Source organism: Ranitomeya variabilis, chromosome 7 (genome assembly GCF_051348905.1).
Source record: "Ranitomeya variabilis isolate aRanVar5 chromosome 7, aRanVar5.hap1, whole genome shotgun sequence".
NCBI classification, from domain to species: Eukaryota; Metazoa; Chordata; class Amphibia; order Anura; family Dendrobatidae; genus Ranitomeya; species Ranitomeya variabilis.
Window position 1 is genome coordinate 93,827,415 of NC_135238.1, and position 20,114 is coordinate 93,847,528.

Below are 20,114 nucleotides of genomic sequence, written 5' to 3' on the forward strand. Positions count from 1 at the left end.
CTCGGTCGAACGCCTTCTCCGCGTCGAGGGACAGGAACACACTGGGGCACTTCCCCCTCTCCACCACATCCAGCAGGTCAATCAGGCGTCTCGTACCATCTCTGGTCTGCCTGCCTGGGACAAACCCAACCTGATCCGAGTGAACCAAGGATGGGAGTACTGACAATAACCTATTGACCCAGATTTTAGCATATATCTTTACATCGCAATTTAAAAGGGCAATAGGGCGAAAATTGCCAGGGGAGTTCATAGGTTTCCCAGGTTTAGGAAGGGTTGATATACACGCCTCCAAACCCTCCCACTCAATCGCACCCAAAGAGCGCCAGTAGTTAAATAAACGTAAGAGAAAAGGGGAGAGGATAGTAAGAAAATGAGAATAATATGAAAAAGAAAATCCATCCGGGCCCGGGGCGGAGCGTTTCTTGGCCTCTTTGATTATTTGGGAGATTTCTGTTACCTCTATAGGCGCATTAAGGAAAGACAACTGTTCCGAACTAACTGTAGGGAGGTTCGCTTTACTCAAAAAGGCGTTAATTGAGTCTCGAGAGGGCTGAGGAGTATTAACATCAGAGTCTAGGTTGTATAATGAGGAGTAATAAGAGGCAAATTCATCAGCGATATGAATTGGATTATAAATCCGAGAGCCATCCGATTTCAGAAGATAGGGAATTTTGGAGTGGGCTTTTTTTTTTTTGACACGTTTAGCCAATAAAGCGCCTGCTCTATCACCCATGGAGTAGAATTTGGCTTTCGATTTCCTGAGCGAATTTTCTGCTCTATGGAGGAGAAGCTGGCGGAGGTATAGGCGAGCATTAGAAAGACTGGAAAATAGTTGAGGAGAAGGGTTGGACTTGTGGAGAGATTCCAGCCGGGTCACCTCAACCAAGGCAGATTGAAGATTTAAATTATACTTGCGTTTAGCTGTCGCAGCCATCTTAATAAAGAGACCCCGAGCCACTGCCTTGTGGGCGAACCAGAGGGAGTCCTCATGTACATCCGCTGAGTCATTAAAAGCAAAAAATTCCTGCAAGGAGTTTTCAATTAGAGTAGAGTTCGCTTGTTCAGAAAGAAGGTGGTCATTAAGGCGCCAGTGTGAAGGAGGTCTGATTGCAAAGGGGTCTTTTAGGGAGACCAACACAGGTGCATGATCAGACCATGTGATATTACCTATATTTGCAGATGTGCAGTGAGGGAGGGCAACGTCGTCCACTAAAATATAATCAATTCTACTATAAGAACTGTGGCGGGGGGTCCAAAATGTGTAATCTCTCTCATTACAGTGAAGATATCTCCAAATATCGTGAAAATTGTTGGAGTTAATTAGCTGGGCCGCATCACCCCTAGTCACAGCAGTCGAAGAGCAATCTAGGTTCTTGGATACCGGGATATTAAAGTCTCCGGCCACTAACTTATAGCCGTGTTGACAGTTACTCAAAATTTGAAATAGATTATTTAGAAATTTGATCTGACCAAAGTTTGGGCCATACACAGAAGTAATGGTATAAGGGGTATTGTTGAGTAAACATAAGATTATGATGTATCTGCCCGCCGGGTCGGCTATAGAGTTAATTAGTTGAAAAGAGTTAGCTTTGCTAAAGAAGACTGCCACCCCAGCTTTTTTGACCTTACCATTCGCAAAAAATTGATGGGGATATAAATTCGAATACATTCTAATATTATCCCGTTCTAATAAATGAGTCTCTTGCAAACAAATAATATCATGTTTGGATTTAGCGAGTTGACGCCAGACTATAGATCTCTTACCAGGGGAGTTAAGACCGTTAACATTAATAGAATATAAAGAAACACTCATTGTAAAATGTTACACAATTTGCAGAAGTAAACATGGAAACCTATACACATAACGTAGATATCGATACGTCGTGGGATATCCAGCAATATCAGACTGAAATGGGGGGGAAAGGGAGGGAAAGGGAGGGGGGGAGGGAAGAAGAGGGAGGGGAGGGGAAACGCACATCCAAACATTTAAACAAATGGACACTCAGGGATAACCTGATTCCAAGGTGAATAGAAAACAGTTCACCTAAGGGGCAATAAGCTGAGGGAATTCCCGCCGGGAACCAGTCTCAGCAAAAAATCAGCAAACAAAATAAGAAAAGAAAAATCTGAACTTTGCGGGAAAGAAAAAAATTAAATTCTTCCAGCCAGGAAATGGAGGATAGAGACACTTCAGGCAACCTTCCAGTCTAGGATGATGCGGCGCCTTCGGGAGTTAGGTCCTCCAGGCTTGAGGGAGGAAGAGGCAGGAGCAGGCGCAGGAGGATCAAAACCCCACTGGGACAGGGTCTTGGCTGCTTGCGACGGGGATAGGCACGTGGTAATCAAACCGTCTTTGCCGATGCAGAGTTTGGTGGGGAAACCCCAGCGGTATAAAATGCCCTTTTCCCTCAGGATTGAAGTATATGGAGCATATGCCCTGCGGAGGGCAAGAGTCCCCGGGGACAGGTCAGGAAAAACAGCAATGGCGGCAAAACGTTCAGGCAGCGAGGGTTTCAGTCTCAATGCTTGCATAAATTCCTCTTTCATAGTAAAAAAATGGATACAAGCCAGTACATCTCTGGGGACTGCAGGATCAAGGCCCGAAGGCTTAGGGATACGATGAATATGATCTATCACAATGTCCTCTTTGGTATAAAGAGGGAGGACAGAAATGATGAAGTCTTGTAGGCTTTGAGATCATCAGCCCCAACTGTTTCAGCAATACCTCTGAGTTTCACATTGTTTCTCCTAGACCTGTCCTCCAGATCCAGGGTTTTAGCATGGGTTTTGGTAACAAGCAGCTGCAGGTTATCATGAGCCTCCCATAGGTCATTGTGAGAAGACACTAGTTCGGCCATTTTATTTTCAAGGTGATCCGTGCGGCCTCCCAATTCCTCCCCCTTGAGATCTGCCATCATGGAACGCATATCTTCCTGTATAGAGGTGCGGAGGTCTCCCAGCATGTCCCTGAGCAGCGAAGCTGTAACAGGGGCCTCAGAGGGATCCGCCGCAGCTGAACTGGAGGCAGAAGACTGGGAGCCCCGGCGCGCAGCTCTAGAGGATCTCGGGGATAGCGGCGCCATCTTGGATTTCTGAGTCTGCTGCGGGGTTGCCGCAAAGAAATCCACAATGCGCCTGGCGGGGTCCCCTGCGGCGGCTTTAGATTTCCCCATGCACTCACCGGACGGTCAGGGGTAAGTGCGGGGAGTTTGGGAGAGAAAGGTGCCGTCTGTGTGCTGCTGTGTGCCGGTTTATGGGTCCTGGTAACGGAGCTCCCGCACTATGCGACCTGCATCCTCAGAAGCTAGGCCACGCCCCCACATCTTTTTGCCTTTTGAACATGTTTGTCTATCATTTTCTTTCTAATCTCCTAAAACCACTCTTTCCTTCGCTTCCTGTGGTCCATGTTGAGTGTGATACACACCATGTTACCAAACAGCACAGTGGGTATCTGTAGCCCTATATACAGGCCCACTCACTGATTCCAAGATTGTAGAAACTTGTGATGCTATTATCCAGAAAAATGAAGGCAGCACTCCAATAGAAAAAATAAATGTGGTTTATTGGCCCATGTGCGACGTTTCAGTCCAATATGTGGACCTTTCTCAAGCTTGTGATGCTAGTTAGTTGACATACTTGGATTTAACATGTCCCTTTTTTTCACTTTATTTTCAGGGGTACCATCACTTCTTTGGAAATATGGTTGAAAAGCAATGTCTGACTTTCATGTGTTCATTTTCATAGATCTTTTATTTATTATTACTTTTGTAAGATTCAAGTTATTTCTGTGACCATTGTGGGTTTTTCTGTCATTAAACAATAAAAGTCCAATTAAAAGGGATTAAAGTGTCATATTTACTCTGATAATAAAAATGACTGCTCACTAAGGAAAAACATTTCCATTGTAATAAAAGATTTGGTTCCTGTCGACTGTAACATAACCCCTTAAGCCCCGAGGGTGGTTTACACGTTAATGACCGGGCTAATTTTTACAATTCTGACCACTGTCCCTTTATGAGGTTATAACTGGAACGCTTCAACGGATCTTGGCGATTCTGACAATGTTTTCTTGTGACATATTGTACTTCATGATAGTGATAAAATTTCTTCGATATAACTTGCGTTTATTTGTGAAAAAAATGGAAATTTGGCGAAAATTTTGAAAATTTTGCAATTTTCCAACTTTGAATTTTTATGCCCTTAAATCACAGAGATATGTCACACAAAATACTTAATAAGTAACATTTCCCACATGTCTACTTTACATCAGCACAATTTTGGAACCAAATTTTTTTAAGGACCACATCTCATTTGAAGTCATTTTGAGGGGTCTATATGATAGAAAATACCCAAGTGTGACACCATTCTAAAAACTGCACCCCTCAAGGTGCTCAAAACCACATTCAAGAAGTTTATTAACCCTTCAGGTGTTTCACAGGAATTTTTGGAATGTTTAAATAAAAATGAACATTTAACTTTTTTTCACACAAAATTTATTTGAGCTACAATTTGTTTTATTTTACCAAGGGTAACAGGAGAAAATGGACCCCAAAAGTTGTTGTAAAATTTGTCCTGAGTACGCTGATACCCGATATGTGGGGGTAAACCACTGTTTGCGCGCATGGCAGAGCTCGGAAGGGAAGGAGCGCCATTTGACTTTTCAATGCAAAATTGACAGGAATTGAGACGGGATGCCAAGTTGCGTTTGGAGAGCCCCTGATGTGACTAAACATTGAAACCCCCCCACAAGTGACACCATTTTGGAAATTAGACCCCTTAAGGAACTTATCTAGATGTGTGGTGAGCACTTTGACCCAACAAGTGCTTCACAGAAGTTTATAATGCAGAGCCGTAAAAATAAAAAATCATATTTTTTCACAAAAATGATTTTTTTCACCCCCAATTTTTTATTTTCCCAAGGGTAAGAGAAGTTGGATGCCAAAAGTTGTTGTGCAATTTGTCCTGAGTACGCCGATACCAGATATGTGGGGGTAAACCACTGTATGGGCGCATGGCAGAGCTCGGAAGGGAAGGAGCGCCATTTGACTTTTCAATGCAAAATTGACTGGAATTGAGATGGGACACCATATCACGTTTGGAGAGCCCCTGATGTGCCTAAACATTAAACCCCCCCCCCACAAGTGACACCATTTTGGAAAGTAGACCCCCCTAAGAAACTTATCTAGATGTGTTTTGAGAGCTTTGAACCCCCAAGTGTTTCACTACAGTTTATAACGCAGAGCCGTGAAAATAAAAATTATTTTTTTCACAAAAATGATTTTTTAGCCCCCAGTTTTGTATTTTCACAAGGGTAACAGGGTAAATTGGACCACAAAAGTTGTTGTTCAATTTGTCCTGAGTACGCTGATACCCCATATGTGGGGGGGAACCACCGTTTGGGTGCATGACAGAGCTCGGAAGGGAAGGAGCGCCATTTGGAATTCAGACTTAGATGGATTGGTCTGCAGGCGTCACGTTGCATTTGCAGAGCCCCTGATGTACCCAAACAGTAGAAACCCCCCACAAGTGACCCCATATTGGAAACTAGACCTCCCAAGGAACTTATCTAGATGTGTTGTGAGAACTTTGAACCCCCAAGTGTTAGACTACAGTTTATAACGCAGAGCCATGAAAATAAAAAAAATAAAAATTTCCACAAATTATTTTTTAGCCCCCAGTTTTGTATTTTCCCAAGGGTAACAGTTGAAATTGGACCCCAAAAGTTGTCCAATTTGTCCCGAGTACGCTGATACCCCATATGTTGGGGTAAACCCCTGTTTGGGCGCACGGGAGAGCTCGGAAGGGAAGGAGCACTGTTTTACTTTTTCAACGCAGAATTGGCTGGAATTGAGATCGGACACCATGTCGCGTTTGGAGAGCCCCTGATGTGCCTAAACAGTGGAAACTCCCCAATTCTAACTGAAACCCTAATCCAAACACGCCCCTAACCCTAATCCCAAAAGTAACCCTAACCACAGCCCTAACCCTGACACACCCCTAACTCTAATCCCAACCCTAATCGTAATCCAAACCCTAACCCTATCTTTAGCCCTAACCCTAACTTTAGCCCCAACCCTAGCCCCAACCCTAACCCTAGCTTTAGCCCTAGCCCTAACCCTAGCCCTAACGGGAAAATGTAAATAAATACATTTTTTTTATTTTATTATTTTTCCCTAACTAAGGGGGTTATGAAGGGGGGTTTGATTTACTTTTATAGCGGTTTTTTATAGCGGATTTTTATGACTGGCAGCTGTCACACACTAAAAGACGCTTTTATAGCAAAAAAGTTTTTGAGTCTCCACATTTTGAGACCTATAATTTTTCCATATTTTGGTCCACAGAGTCATGTGAGGTCTTGTTTTTTGCGGGACGAGTTGACGTTTTTATTGGTAACATTTTCGGGCACGTGATATTTTTTGATTGCTTTTTATTCCGATTTTTCTGAGGCAGAATTACCAAAAACCAGCTATTCATGAATTTCTTTTGGGGGGGGGGCGTTTATACCGTTCCACATTTGGTAAAATTGATAAAGCAGTTTTATTCTTTGGGTCAGTACAATCACAGCGATACCTCATTTATATCATTTTTTTATGTTTTGGCGCTTTTATACGATAAAAACTATTTTATAGAAAAAATAATTATTTTTGCGTCGCTTAATTCTGAGGACTATAACTTTATTTTTTCGCCGATGATGCTGTATGGCATCTCGTTTTTTGCGGGACAAGATGACATTTTCAGCGGCACCATGGTTATTTATATCCGTCTTTTTGATCGCGTGTTATTCCACTTTTTGTTCGGCAGTATGATAATAAAGCGTTGTTTTTTGCCTTTTTTTTATTTTTTTTATGGTGTTCACTGAAGGGGTTAACTAGTGGGACAGTTTTATAGGTCGGGTCAGTACGGACGCGGCGATACTAAATATGTGTACTTTTATTTATGTTTTTTTATTTAGATAAAGAAATGTATTTATGGGAAATATATACCGTATTTTGCGGCGTATAAGATGACTTTTTAACCCCTAAAACTTGTCCCAAAAGTCAGAGGTCGTCTTATACGCCGGGTACGGCGTGTGCAGGGAGTGATCCTGGATGTTCCCAGGGTCTGAAGGAGAGAAGACTGTCCTTCAGGCCCTGGGATCCATATTCATGTAAAAAATAAAGAATAAAAATAAAAAATATGGATATACTCACCCCTCCGACGAACGCTGGCTGTCACTGCTGCAAGCGTCTGCCTCCGTTCCTAAGAATGCAGAGAGTGAAGGACCTTCCATGACGTCGCGGTCAGGTGACCGGTCAGGTGATCGGACACGCGACCAATCACAAGACCGCGACGTCATCGCAGGTCCTACACTCACTGCATTCTTAGGAACTGAGGCAGACGCAGCGGTGACAGCCAGCGTTCGTCCGAGGGTGAGTATATCCATATTTTTTATTTTTATTCTTTACATGAATATGGATCCCAGGGCCTGAAGGAGAGTCTCCTCTAGACCCTGGGAACCACACTCCATATAAGATGACTGGGGGCGTATAAGATGACTGGGGGCGTATAAGATGACCCCCGTCTTATACGGCGGGCATATCCCAAATTCCATATTTTATATGGAAAAGTTGGGGGTCGTCTTATACGCCCAGTCGTCTTATACACCAGAAAATACGGTATATATATTTTTTCTTTATTTAGTAATTTTTTTTTTTTTTTCTTTTTACACGTGGAAATTTTTTTTTAAACTTTTTTACTTTGGGGGGGACATCACAGATCACTGGATCTGACAGTTTGCACAGCACTCTGTCAGATCAGCGATCTGACTTACAGCGCTGCAGGCTTACCAGCGCCTGCTCTGAGCAGGCGCTTGGTAAGCCACCTCCCTGCAGGACCTGGATGCAGCCCCGCGGCCATTTTGGATCCGGGGCCTGCAGGGAGAGGAGGTAAGAGATGCTCGAAGCAACGCGATCACATCGCGTTGCTTTGAGGGTCTCAGGGAAGCCCGCAGGGAGCCCCCTCCCTGCGCGATGCTTCCTTATACCGCCGGAACACTTCGATCATGTTTGATCGCAGTGTGCCGGGAGCGGTCCGTGACCGCTCCTGGCACATAGTGCCGGATGCCAGCTGCGATAGTCAGCTGACACCCGGCCGCGATCAGCCGCGCTCCCCCCGTGAGCGCGGCCGATAGCATATGACGTACTATCCTGTCACTGGGAAATAAGTCCCAGGTCACCTTGATGGGATAGTATGTCATATGGGATTAAGGGGTTAAAAACTTTGATGGGAAAAATTTTAATCTCTTTTTAACTATTAAAGTAAATGTATACAAATTTGTTATTGTTCTGACCTGAGAGAATCATTTTTACAGCACAAAGAAAGCAGTACAAAACAAGTCAAGGTGACACATCTTTCTATATTAAATGATAAAAATAAATAGTGTCATTGAAAACATTCTGCAAAAAAAACAAGCTCTGATATGACTTTGTTGATGCAAGAATAAAAATAAATGTTTTAGTTCTTGGAAGAAGGTGAGGAGAAAACTAAACTGCAAAAAAACAAGCAAAAGATGTCTTGGTCTTAAAGGGTTTACAAGTTAGAAGATACAATTTAGTGAATAAATGATATGTACTTCAAAATTGTATTATAGGAATTATTAACTGATCTCCTTAAAAACAATCCCTTTTTCAGTTGTGCCAGCTGAAAAATCTAAAAGGGTATGTTCAATTGTGCAATATCTAAATAAAAAAATCCACATTTCGTATTGCTGCTTTTATCTTGCTGTAGAGAATAAAGTTACCTGGATTTTTTATCGCACAGTAAGCAGTAAAAAAAACAAAGAAGCAGAATGCTACATTTTGTAAATGGCAATGCCAAAAAACAATGGCTAATCAATATATATTAACCTATATTTGTGGCATTAAAAGGAAAATGTAATAAAAATGAGTGTGCACCTGTGTGTTTATAAATACCTATTTTTTTTTAGGATTTAAAATGAAAGCGGTAATCTTGGCAGCTGGTTACGGAACAAGACTTCTTAAAGATCTACAAAGTGTAAATGATCAGAAAATGCAAGATCTCATGGGAACACCCAAAGCATTACTGCCAATTCGAGGTTTTCCTTTAATCTCTTATTGGATTGAAGCTTTAAAATCTGGACAGGACCCTAAGGATGTTTTCATAGTTGTAAGTGTTTCTTTTCCAAATAATCAATTGTATGTATGTGCATATAGCTATAGACCACCATCAACCGTAACTATGAAACATGATTGTAAATCTTTAACTAGTTGGCCTAAACCCAGTTCAGCAGATGGAGCAGGAGAAAAGCTGGGTGCAGGATTCCAGCCTATGGCAGGTGCCCAGCCACCATGTCTTTGATAATGATGAATATGTTATCCTCTCTTCACTAAAGCAAGATGGACCCAGTTGGTCAGTGGCAGCAGCATCTGTGTCATGAAGGGAAGCTATGTCTGTAAGAGGGAGAAAGGGCTCAGAGAGTGATTGTAAATCGAGGTGTTTGAGATTTCTGCAAGGGTGAGTGAGTTTGTGGAGAGGGAGTTGCACACTAGGAGAGGGAAGAGAATGTCAGTAGGTTGTGGTCAGACGGGGGAGGGGTGAGTTGGAGAGATTAGTAAGGGAACAGCGGCTGGTTTAGATAAGGTCCAGGGTATGACCATCTTTGTGAGTTGCCGCGGACGACCATTGAGAGAAGCCAAAGGAGGCAGTGAGCGATAAAAGTTTAGAGGCAGCTGGGGTTGAAGCGTCAATGGTTGGAGGGGGAATAGACGCGGACAGAATGCACCTCAAACGAGGGAAGAGTATCTGAGGGTGGTAGTGGAATTGGGGCAAAGGAGCAGGTATCGGACAGGAGCAAGCCACCTCCACCACCACGTTTGTCGCTGGGGCGAGGGTGTGAGAGAGGTCGAATCCGCCATAAGAAAGTGCAGCTGGAGAGGCTGAGTCAGAGGGGGTGAGCCAGGTTTCAGTGATGCCAAGGAAAGCGAGTTAGTGATAAAGAGGTCATGAATAAACAACAGTTTATTGCAGACAGAGCATGCGTTCCATAGTGCTCCAGGTAGGGGGACCGGGAGAGTGGAGGCTGGATGAATGGGTATGAGGTTATCATCATTGATAAAACGTGTAGAAGATTGTGGCAGGGGATTAGCAAGAAGTGTGGGGATGTGTTGTGGAGGGCCAGTATTTGGGGATACGTTGCCAGCAATGAGGAGTAGCAGACAGAGCATTCGAAGGTGGGAGCAGGATAAGACATGATGTGGCTGTGTAAGTTACAAAAAAAAGCAGTGAAGCCGCACCCTATAATTATATAGTCTCTATGGACATCAGGGCGCACGTCCTCACCAGGGGGATCATCCCAGATAGAACATCCAAATCCAAACTGAAGAAAAGGACAGCGCCACACCAGATAGTGAAAAGCAGCTCACATATTTATTCTGCCTCCTGCGGCAACGTTTCGGTCCGAAGACCTTTGTCAAGCTTGGGCTTGACAAAGGTCTTCGGACCAAAACGTTGCCGCAGGAGGCAGAATAAATATGTGAGCTGCTTTTCACTATCTGGTATGGCGCTGTCCTTTTCTTCAGTTTGGATTATGATGTGGCTGTGTGTCTGGAGAAAAAGGATTGTATGTAGAGGAACAGTTCTGAGGAGGAGGTGAGATGGCTGGGGAGGATGGAGGGAGAAATGACTATTTCCTTACTAGGTGGGGGGATTACAGGAGATAGGAAAAAATAGAGTAGTATGGGGGTGAAAGTGAAAAGAAACTGTAACATTGTAGTGGTTTTCAATTCTTTTACCTTACAGTCTATTCCAGTCCAATTCTAGTCTAATTCCAGGTAGTGTAATTAGAAATCTGTAAAAAAAGGTAGAATTTGAAAGATGCCTGGATCAGAGCCATGGCTCTGAATATATCTGCAACTAAGAGCAGTCAGCTGTGAGAGAGGATGTGGGTGTGTGTGGCCAGACCACATGTTCAGAGTTAAACAAAGGTCATAAAAAGGGGGGGAGGGGTTAGACTGACCACTCGGAGATATGCATGGAAAACACAAAATGAATGAAATAGATTATGGCTATAAAGTGATGGGTAAGCAAAGCATACCAGAGATTTTAACTGCAACTCACAAACACAGTCAGGAGCCGGGGAAAAATGTGTACATTCAGAGCATACCTGTGTGAAGAGAAGACAACTCGATTAGATGATATAGATGTTGCTGAAGATGATGACAATATTATAGGAGGGGTGGTGGTGAGCAGCCAAATGCATTTTAGAATTCTAGTCTAATTCAAGGTAGTGTAACTAGAAATCTGTAATTTGAAAGATGCGTGGATCAGACAACGTCTGGATCAGACACATGGCTCTGAATATATCTGCAACTAAGAGCAGTCAGCTGTGAGATTGATATGGATACTGATACTCCAGATATGGATTACTGCATGGGACACAGCGACGGACAGGTATGGCATATTGTTGGTCTGTTTTTTTTTTTTTTGTTTTTTTTTACAGGAGATTCAGGGCGTCACATGGATTAGGAGTAACAATAAAATGGAAAAACTGTGTTGTGTTTTATTTCATTAAAATACTTTATTCTGGCTGTGTCTTTACATAGTTACATAGTTATTAAGGTTGAAGGAAGACTGTTAAGTCCATCTAGTTCAACCCATAGCCTAGCATGCCCTAACATGTTGATCCAGAGGAAGGCAAAAAAAACCCATGTGGCAAAGAATAACTCCACCATGGGGAAAAAAATTCCTTCCCGACTCCACATACGGCAATCAGACTAGTTCCCTGGATCAACGCCTTATCAAGGAATCTAGTGTATATACCCTGTAACATTATACTTTTCCAGAAAGGTATCCAGTCCCCTCTTAAATTTAATTAATGAATCACTCATTACAACATCATACGGCAGAGAGTTCCATAGTCTCACTGCTCTTACAGTAAAGAATCCGCGTCTGTTATTATGCTTAAACCTTCTTTCCTCCAGACGTAGAGGATGCCCCCTTGTCCCTGTCTCAGGTCTATGATTAAAAAGATCATCAGAAAGGTCTTTGTACTGTCCCCTCATATATTTATACATTAAAATAAGATCACCCCTTAGTCTTCGTTTTTCCAAACTAAATAGCCCCAAGTGTAATAACCTATCTTGGTATTGCAGACCCCCCAGTCCTCTAATAACCTTGGTCGCTCTTCTCTGCACCCGCTCCAGTTCAGCTATGTCTTTCTTATACACCGGAGACCAGAACTGTGCACAGTATTCTAAGTGTGGTCGAACTAGTGACTTGTATAGAGGTAAAATTATGTTCTCCTCATGAGCATCTATGCCTCTTTTAATACATCCCATTATTTTATTTGCCTTTGTAGCAGCTGCCTGACACTGGCCACTGAATATGAGTTGGTCATCCACCCATATACCCAGGTCTTTTTCATTGACGGTTTTGCCCAGAGTTTTAGAATTAAGCACATAGTTATACATCTTATTACTTCTACCCAAGTGCATGACCTTACATTTATGTTGTGAATTAGACTTTTTTGGCTCCCTCTTGTGGTCACTAGTGATATGACTCTGGGATTGTCTTTCCTCAGTTTGGCACCCACCTGGGTCGTTAGTCCAGGGGTGTTGCTATATAAACTTCCTGGTTTCTCAGTCCTGTGCCTGGCATCGTTGTAATCAGTTCCTTTCTGTTTGCTCCTGTCTGCTGGTCTTGGATCTTGCAAAATTAAGCTAAGTCCTGCTTCCTTGTTTTTTGGTTATTTGCTTTGCTCTTATTTTTTGTCCAGCTTGTACTAAATGTGATTCCTGATTTTGCTGGAAGCTCTAGGGGGCTGGTGTTCTCCCCCCGGGCCGTTAGACGGTTCGGGGGTTCTTGAATATCCAGCGTGGAAATTTTGATAGGGTTTTTGCTGACCATATAAGTCATCTTACTATATTCTGCTATTAGTCAGTGGGCCTCTCTTTGCTAAATATCTAGTTCGTTCTTACGTTTGTCTTTTCTCCTTACCTCACCGTTATTATTTGTTGGGGGCTTGTATCCAACTTTTGGGGTCTTTTCTCTGGAGGCAAGAAAGGTCTATCTTTTCCCTTCTAGGGTTAGTTAGTTCTCCGGCTGGCGCGAGACGTCTAGAACCAACGTAGGCACGTTCCCCGGCTGCTGCTATTTGTGGTGCTAGGATTAGATATATGGTCAGCCCAGTTACCACTGCCCTATGAGCTGTTTTTTTGTGTTTGCAGACTTGGTATGTACTTTTGAGACCCTCTGCCATTGGGGTCATAACACATTTATCCCCATTAAAGCTCATTTGCCATTTATCAGCCCAAGCTTCTAGTTTACATAAATCCTCCTGTAATATAAAATTGTCCTCCCCTGTATTGATTACCCTGCAGAGTTTAGTGTCATCTGCAAATATTGAAATTCTACTCTGAATGCCCCCTACAAGGTCATTAATAAATATGTTAAAAAGAAGAGGGCCCAATACTGACCCCTGTGGTACCCCACTGCTAACCGCAACCCAGTCCGAGTGTGCTCCATTAATAACCACCCTTTGTTTCCTATCCCTGAGCCAGCTCTCAACCCACTTACACATGTTTTCCCCTATCCCCATTACTCTCATTTTATGTAACAACCTTTTGTGTGGCACCGTATCAAAAGCTTTGGAAAAGTCCATATACACTACGTCCACTGGGTTCCCTTGGTCCAGTCCGGAACTTACCTCTTCATAGAAGCTGATCAAATTAGTCTGACATGAACGGTCCCTAGTAAACCCGTGCTGATACTGGGTCATAAGGTTATTCCTCTTCAGATACTCCAGTATAGTATCCCTTAGAATGCCCTCCAGGATTTTACCCACAGTAGAGGTTAAGCTTACTGGCCTATAATTACCGAGTTCAGTTTTTGCCCCTTTTTTGAATATTGGCACCACATTTGCTATACGCCAGTCCTGTGGTACAGACCCTGTTATTATGGAGTCTTTAAAGATTAAAAATAATGGTCTATCAATGACTGTACTTAGTTCCTGCAGTACTCGGGGGTGTATCCCATCCGGGCCCGGAGATTTGTCAATTTTAGTTATTTTTAGATGCCGCTGTACTTCCTGCTGGGTTAAGCAGGTGACATTTATTTAACATGTAACAACTATAGGACTAGTAATGGATAGGTGTCTTATTGGGGCAGCTGGGAGCTGATGTTTTTGCCGTGGGGGACAATAACTATGATCCCTTCCTAGGCTATTAATATCCGCCCCTAGGTGCTGGCATTCCCTCTGCTGGTTCTGAAAATTGCCCTGGAACGCACGCCATTTTTTTCCCTCAAAATTAATCTTTTATTAATAACATAAATGTCCCCTAATTTACACACACACACACTGCTAATTGTAGTGGTCACTGACATCTATAGATAGATGTTCAGCATCTACAACCCCTGGCAAAAATTATGGAATCACCGGCCTTGGAGGATGTTCATTCAGTTGTTTAATTTTGTATAAAAAAAAGCAGATCACAGACATGGCACAAAACTAAAGTCATTTCAAATGGCAACTTTCTGGCTTTAAGAAACACTAAGGCCATGTTCACACTTTCCTGATTTCCCTGCTGTTTTTCTGCACTAAAAACCGCAGCTCTTGGCAGAAAACGCAGGTGCGGTTTTTGGTGCGGTTTTTGGTGCGTTTTTTGATGCGGTTTTTAGTGCGGTTTTTTATGCAGTTTTCTCTGCAGATTGTCTGTGTTTGACACAAATAAAGCTTTAACTGCAGTGGGGAAAAAAAAAAAAAAGAAATGATGTCATTTCCTTTTCCAACCCTTTTCTTCTTCCATCCTCCATTTTGGGACTAAACACCAAAATGAGTGGACGTGTTTTGAATGACAGCGCTCCGCAGAGTGCTGAGCGTAGGCCAGATCACAGCCCGCGGATCCAGCTCTATCCAGCTATTTAAGTGCCACGTATCACGTATTTCAGTGCCACGTATTTAAGTGCAACGTATTTCAGTGCCACATATTTCAGTGCCACGTATTTAAGTGCCACGTATCACGTATTTCAGTGCCATGTATCACGTATTTCAGTGCCACGTATTTCAGTGCCACGTATTTAAGTGCCACGTATCACGTATTTAAGTGCCACGTATCACGTATTTCAGTGCCACGTATCACGTATTTCAGTGCCACGTATTTCAGTGCCACGTATTTAAGTGCCACGTATCACGTATTTCAGTGCCACGTATTTAAGTGCCACGTATTTAAGTGCCACGTATCACGTATTTAAGTGCCACGTATCACGTATTTAAGTGCCACGTATTTCAGTTGCACGTATTTTTGCTATTGTAAGGTGGCATTAAGCCCGGTTAATAATGGAGAGGCGTCAATAAGACGCCTATCCATTATTAATCCAATGATAGGGTTAAAAAAACCCACAAACACTAGAAAAAAAATATTTTAATGAAATAAAGACACCCATTTTTTGACCATATTTTATTGTACGCTCAATCCATCCTGAAGACCCTCGACCTGAAAAAGACGCAAAATAAAAAAACAAATTCATACTCCCTGGCCCTGTCCGCAGAAATCCATCGAGGGTCCCACGAAGATCTTCCATGGAGAACAGACACATCCAGAGATATGTCTGCTCTCCACGGCTGCAGCAACACACTGACAGGAGCCATAGTTCCTGTCGGTGTGTCACTGCGCATGCGCGAGCGAGTTTACCGGCGGTCATTGACCCCGGCACTCTCGCTTAACGGCAGTGCTGCGTGGGAAAGTTCAACGCAGCTGTACTGCCGTTAACCGAGACGCCGGAGCCATTGAACTCCGGAACAGTACGCGATATACTGCTAGGAGCTTCGCTCCTGGCAGTGTATCGCCGGAGAGCAGCCGATCGGCGTGGGACACTCGTTTTATGGATTCTGCGGACAGGGAGTATGAATTTGATTTTTTATTTTGGGATTTTTTCTAGGGGATCGAGGGCTTCGCCTACCAGTGTGCTGTTGGTGAGTATATACTCTGTGTTATATGTTGTATGTACTGTGTGTCATGTATGTGTATTGTGTGTGTTTTGTGTAACTTTACAACTGTGCTAAGTCGCCGGACACAGGGACAACTCTCCCATCCCAATACCGGATGGGAGTAGTAGACTCATACGGCGACTTAGCACAATGGTGGCACTAGCGTCGCATGGGGACACACACACACACACACACACACACACACACACACATATATATATATATACACACACACACATATACACACACACACACATACCAAATCTATCAAACGGCCGACATCGATCCCCATGCGACGGTATGCCTCCATGTCTCTTTGGGATACAGGAACACACTCCGCCCAAGCACTTCCGCCCACGAACTTCCTCCCGCTTCCCCGCACTTCCTGCTGCAGCGGTTTCTCCACCCATAACCGCAATAAAACCCGCAGATATATTTTTGATCTGCAGGTTTTACTGCGGGTTTGACCTCACAATGGAGGTCTATGGGTGCAGAACCACTGCAGTTCCGCACAAAGAAGTGACATGGTCCTTCTTTTTTACCCCAGCTATTCAGCGCGGCTTTTTTAGTGAACTTCAGCATCATGTGCACAGCGTTTCCTGTTTTCCATAGGGTTACATTGTACTGTACCCTGCATGGAAAACAGCTGCGGACCCGCAGCGGCAAAATCGCGGCGGTTCCGCAGTAAAAAACGCATTGTGTGAACATGGCCTAAAAGAAATCAAGAACAAAAAATGTGGTAGTCAGTAATGGTTACTTTTTTAACCAAGCATAGGGGAAAAATTATGGAATCACTCAATTCTGAGGAAAAAACTATGGAATCACCCTGTAAATTTTCATACCCAAAAATAACACCTGCATCAAATTAGATCTGCTCGTTAGTCTGCAGCTAAAAAGGAGTGATCACACCTTGGAGAGCTGGTGTGAGAGTGGTTATTTTTTTTTTTATCAGATTGCATTTGTCCGATTTCATCGCAAGTGGGCATGAGCCTTTACTCTGTATTTCATCTGGCTTCTGTTCAGAGAGTCCTTCTTTTCAAAAGTACACAAAACTATGGTGGACTGTGTTTTTATTCACAGCTAAAAAGACTGCCCCCGTCAGATCACAGGCCATGCAGCGTGCACAGTGTCTCAATTTGCCTCATTAAAAGGATTCTCCCGCTGGGAGTTCCGTCTGAATCACATATTTTAGAGATTTATATGGAAACCCCGATGCAAGTGCAGAGCACAGGATAACTGTGAACCAAGCCTTATAGCGATCTTTGGGAGGTAGAATGAACATATCAACAGCAGGTGAAGAATTGGTTTGGTCACATGATGTTTTTTGATGACTTTCTATTTCTATTTTTGTGGAGTCAGAATGAGCAAAAATAAGCAATTCAGAAATAGTTTTTTACCAATTCTGCATGTGGTAAAATTGACAAAGCAGCTTTATTCTTCAGGTCAGTGCAATAACAGCGATACCACATTTATAGTTTTTAATATTTTGGCCCTTTTACACAATAAAAACTTTTATAGAAAAAATTATTTTTTCATTGCTTTATTCTGAGACCTAGAACTTTATTTTTCTGCTGATGGAACTGTATGACAGCTTGTTTTTTTCGGGACAAGATGAAGTTTGCAGCATTTATTCCACTTTTTTTCCAGCAGTATGAAGATAGAGCATAGTTTGTTACTTTTTTTTTTTTTTTACGGCGTTCACTGATGGGGTTAACTAGTGTGACACTTTTATAGATTGGGTTGTTCCAGATTGCAAACATGTACTTTTTTTTGTCTGTTTTTTTTTACATGAAAATATGTATTAGTGAAATTTTTGTTTTTTATTTTGTAATTATTTTTTTTACATATTTTTAATTTTTCTGCAATCGGAACCCAGCAATGATGCTGCTGGGGCGCCGATCTGAAGGCCGAGGGAGTTCCCTTCTCTCTGTCTCCCTCCTGAATGTTGCGATTGAGCACGATCGCAGCTTTTTGGGGGTTAAGTCATGGGCAATGCTGCATCGCTCCTGGCTGTTAGTGCAGAATCTCAGCCACTAGCAGCGCTGAACTGCTACACTGATCGGGCGAGAAATTCTGATACTTCAGCATCTCTTGCGCGATCATGCTGCAGATTGACTGACCGATCACCGCGATCTGGGTGAGGGGACCGATGGCATAAGTCCCTACCCCTTTTTCCTGTGCCGCTCAAAGAGGTTTCTGGCCACATATGGGGTATCAATGAGCTCAGAATTAACTACGTAACAAATTTGGGGTCCATTTTCTCGTGTCATCCCTTGTAAAAATGAAATTTGAGTCTAAAGCAACATGGGTTAACAAATTTCCTGACAACTGAAGTTTAGTATTTGAGGGGTAAGTTTTTTAAAATGGTATCACTTTTGGGGAGTTTCCAATATATATGCTCCTCAAATTCCATTTACAGTGGGCAAAATAAATATTTGATGCACAGGCCTATGGGAAAATAAGTATCTGATATGCCTGTTCAGGCGTACTTCTCTGCCTTGTTGAGGGCATTGCAAAGTACTGCAAGGTGCAGGGGCCTGGAAAGGTCATATAGGTCCCAACGCATGTGCACTGCAGTACTTTTACTCTGCCCTAGTCGAGGCTTAGAAGTATGCCTGCGCAGAAGTGCGATGCCTGGGAAACTGTGTAGATGACATCATCCACGTGAAGCAGGAAGGAGTACAGCATCACGAGAAGATGGAAGGTGCCGGACCAAAACCAGTGACATCCCTCAGACCGAACCGCCCCCTTGTCTTTAAAGTCGAGTTGGGAGCTTATAAACAGCATTATGGAAAGCTGTATATCAGGCCAGAAAGGTGATGGCCGGATCTTATATCGATTGAATCTGGTGACAGGTTCACTTTAAGAGGTAACTTTTGTTCATATGTCTTGCAGTAAAACGCAATAGCTGCACAAGTAATTATTGATATGTGAGCTTTCAGTCTGTCTGAATTCACTTTGTCTGGATTCCTTATGAATCACATTCAGTTGGTTATAGGTAGCATACAATCCTTCAGCATCCAGCAAGTGAAGTAGACTTATCATGTCACCATCAATTGCTCCTTCTACACGCTGACATTTCTTCTGGCAGTATTTACTTATTATATTCTCTTTTCATATCTATCTGGCATCCTGTTTGCTCTTTGTTACTGAAAGATCTCTGGTATCTCCTAATGCTCAGTTTCCACACACACCTCACCAGGAAGTTCTCATCTGTCTCCAGGCACCATCTGCCGGCTGATAAGTGGAAAACTTCATCCAATCTGATCATAGGCTTCACCAGTGTAGAAACAAAAAACAAACTGTAGATGCACACCAGACATACTAGCTGACAATGAACAGGATAATAGGAAGACATGGGGAACTAGAACCACATAATGTAACGCTGCTGCAGTGCAGTATAGCGCAACCTTCACCAGGGGATGCTGGTGAGGGAAGAGAGGTTACACACACACAGTGTAATGCCAAGCAGCAGCACATGCGCTACCAAGTGGCAAAAGACTGGTCAGACGAGCCGAGTCTGAAACCGTCAGGACAAGAAGTACCAGAGGTCACAGCAATACACATGGTCAAATACAAGCCAGAAGTCAGAGCCAGATGGGAGCAGATATAACGGAGACAAGAGACAGTAAAACAGGTCAGAAGACAAGCCGGATCACATACCCAGAGGTCCACGAACAAGGAAGGAATACTAAGACAAAGTTAGATGGCAGGAAAGGGACATGTCATGGGAACAGAGTACACGGGCAGAGGATCATCTGGATCATGACAGTACCCCTCTCAATGGGGGGGCCACCGGACCCCCAGGTTTACCTGGATAACGAGCCTGGAAGGCCTGGACGATCCGATCCACATGGTCCAAACACGCCAGCATCCACGACAGTCCTCAGTACCATAACCTTTCCAATGGCCCAAATACTGAAGAGAATGGTGGAGCAGGCGAGAATCCACAACCCGTTCCATGTTATACTCTGACCATCTACCACAACAGGTGGTGGGTGCAAGGGAAACTCCCCTGAGAAAAAGACTGATGGCTTCAGAAGCACCTAATGGAACACATTAGGGATCCGCAACGATGAAGGCAGGCTCAGGTGAAAGGCCACATTATTATCCACCTCTAAAATTTCATAAG

At 43.2% G+C, this 20,114-nt stretch overlaps 1 protein-coding gene across 6 annotated transcripts in view; it reads left to right on the top strand.

The window, feature by feature from the left end:
* The window catches only part of LOC143786311 (glucose-1-phosphate adenylyltransferase-like), a 243,915-nt gene that overhangs the window by 70,339 nt on the left and 153,462 nt on the right, over nt 1-20,114 (top strand). For all 6 annotated transcript variants that reach the window (XM_077275581.1, XM_077275583.1, XM_077275584.1 and 3 more), the window contains one exon: nt 8,966-9,165. In XM_077275581.1, the coding sequence (XP_077131696.1) occupies nt 8,974-9,165 (192 nt within the window). In that variant the 5' untranslated portion in view covers nt 8,966-8,973. The remainder of the gene's footprint in view (nt 1-8,965; nt 9,166-20,114) is intronic.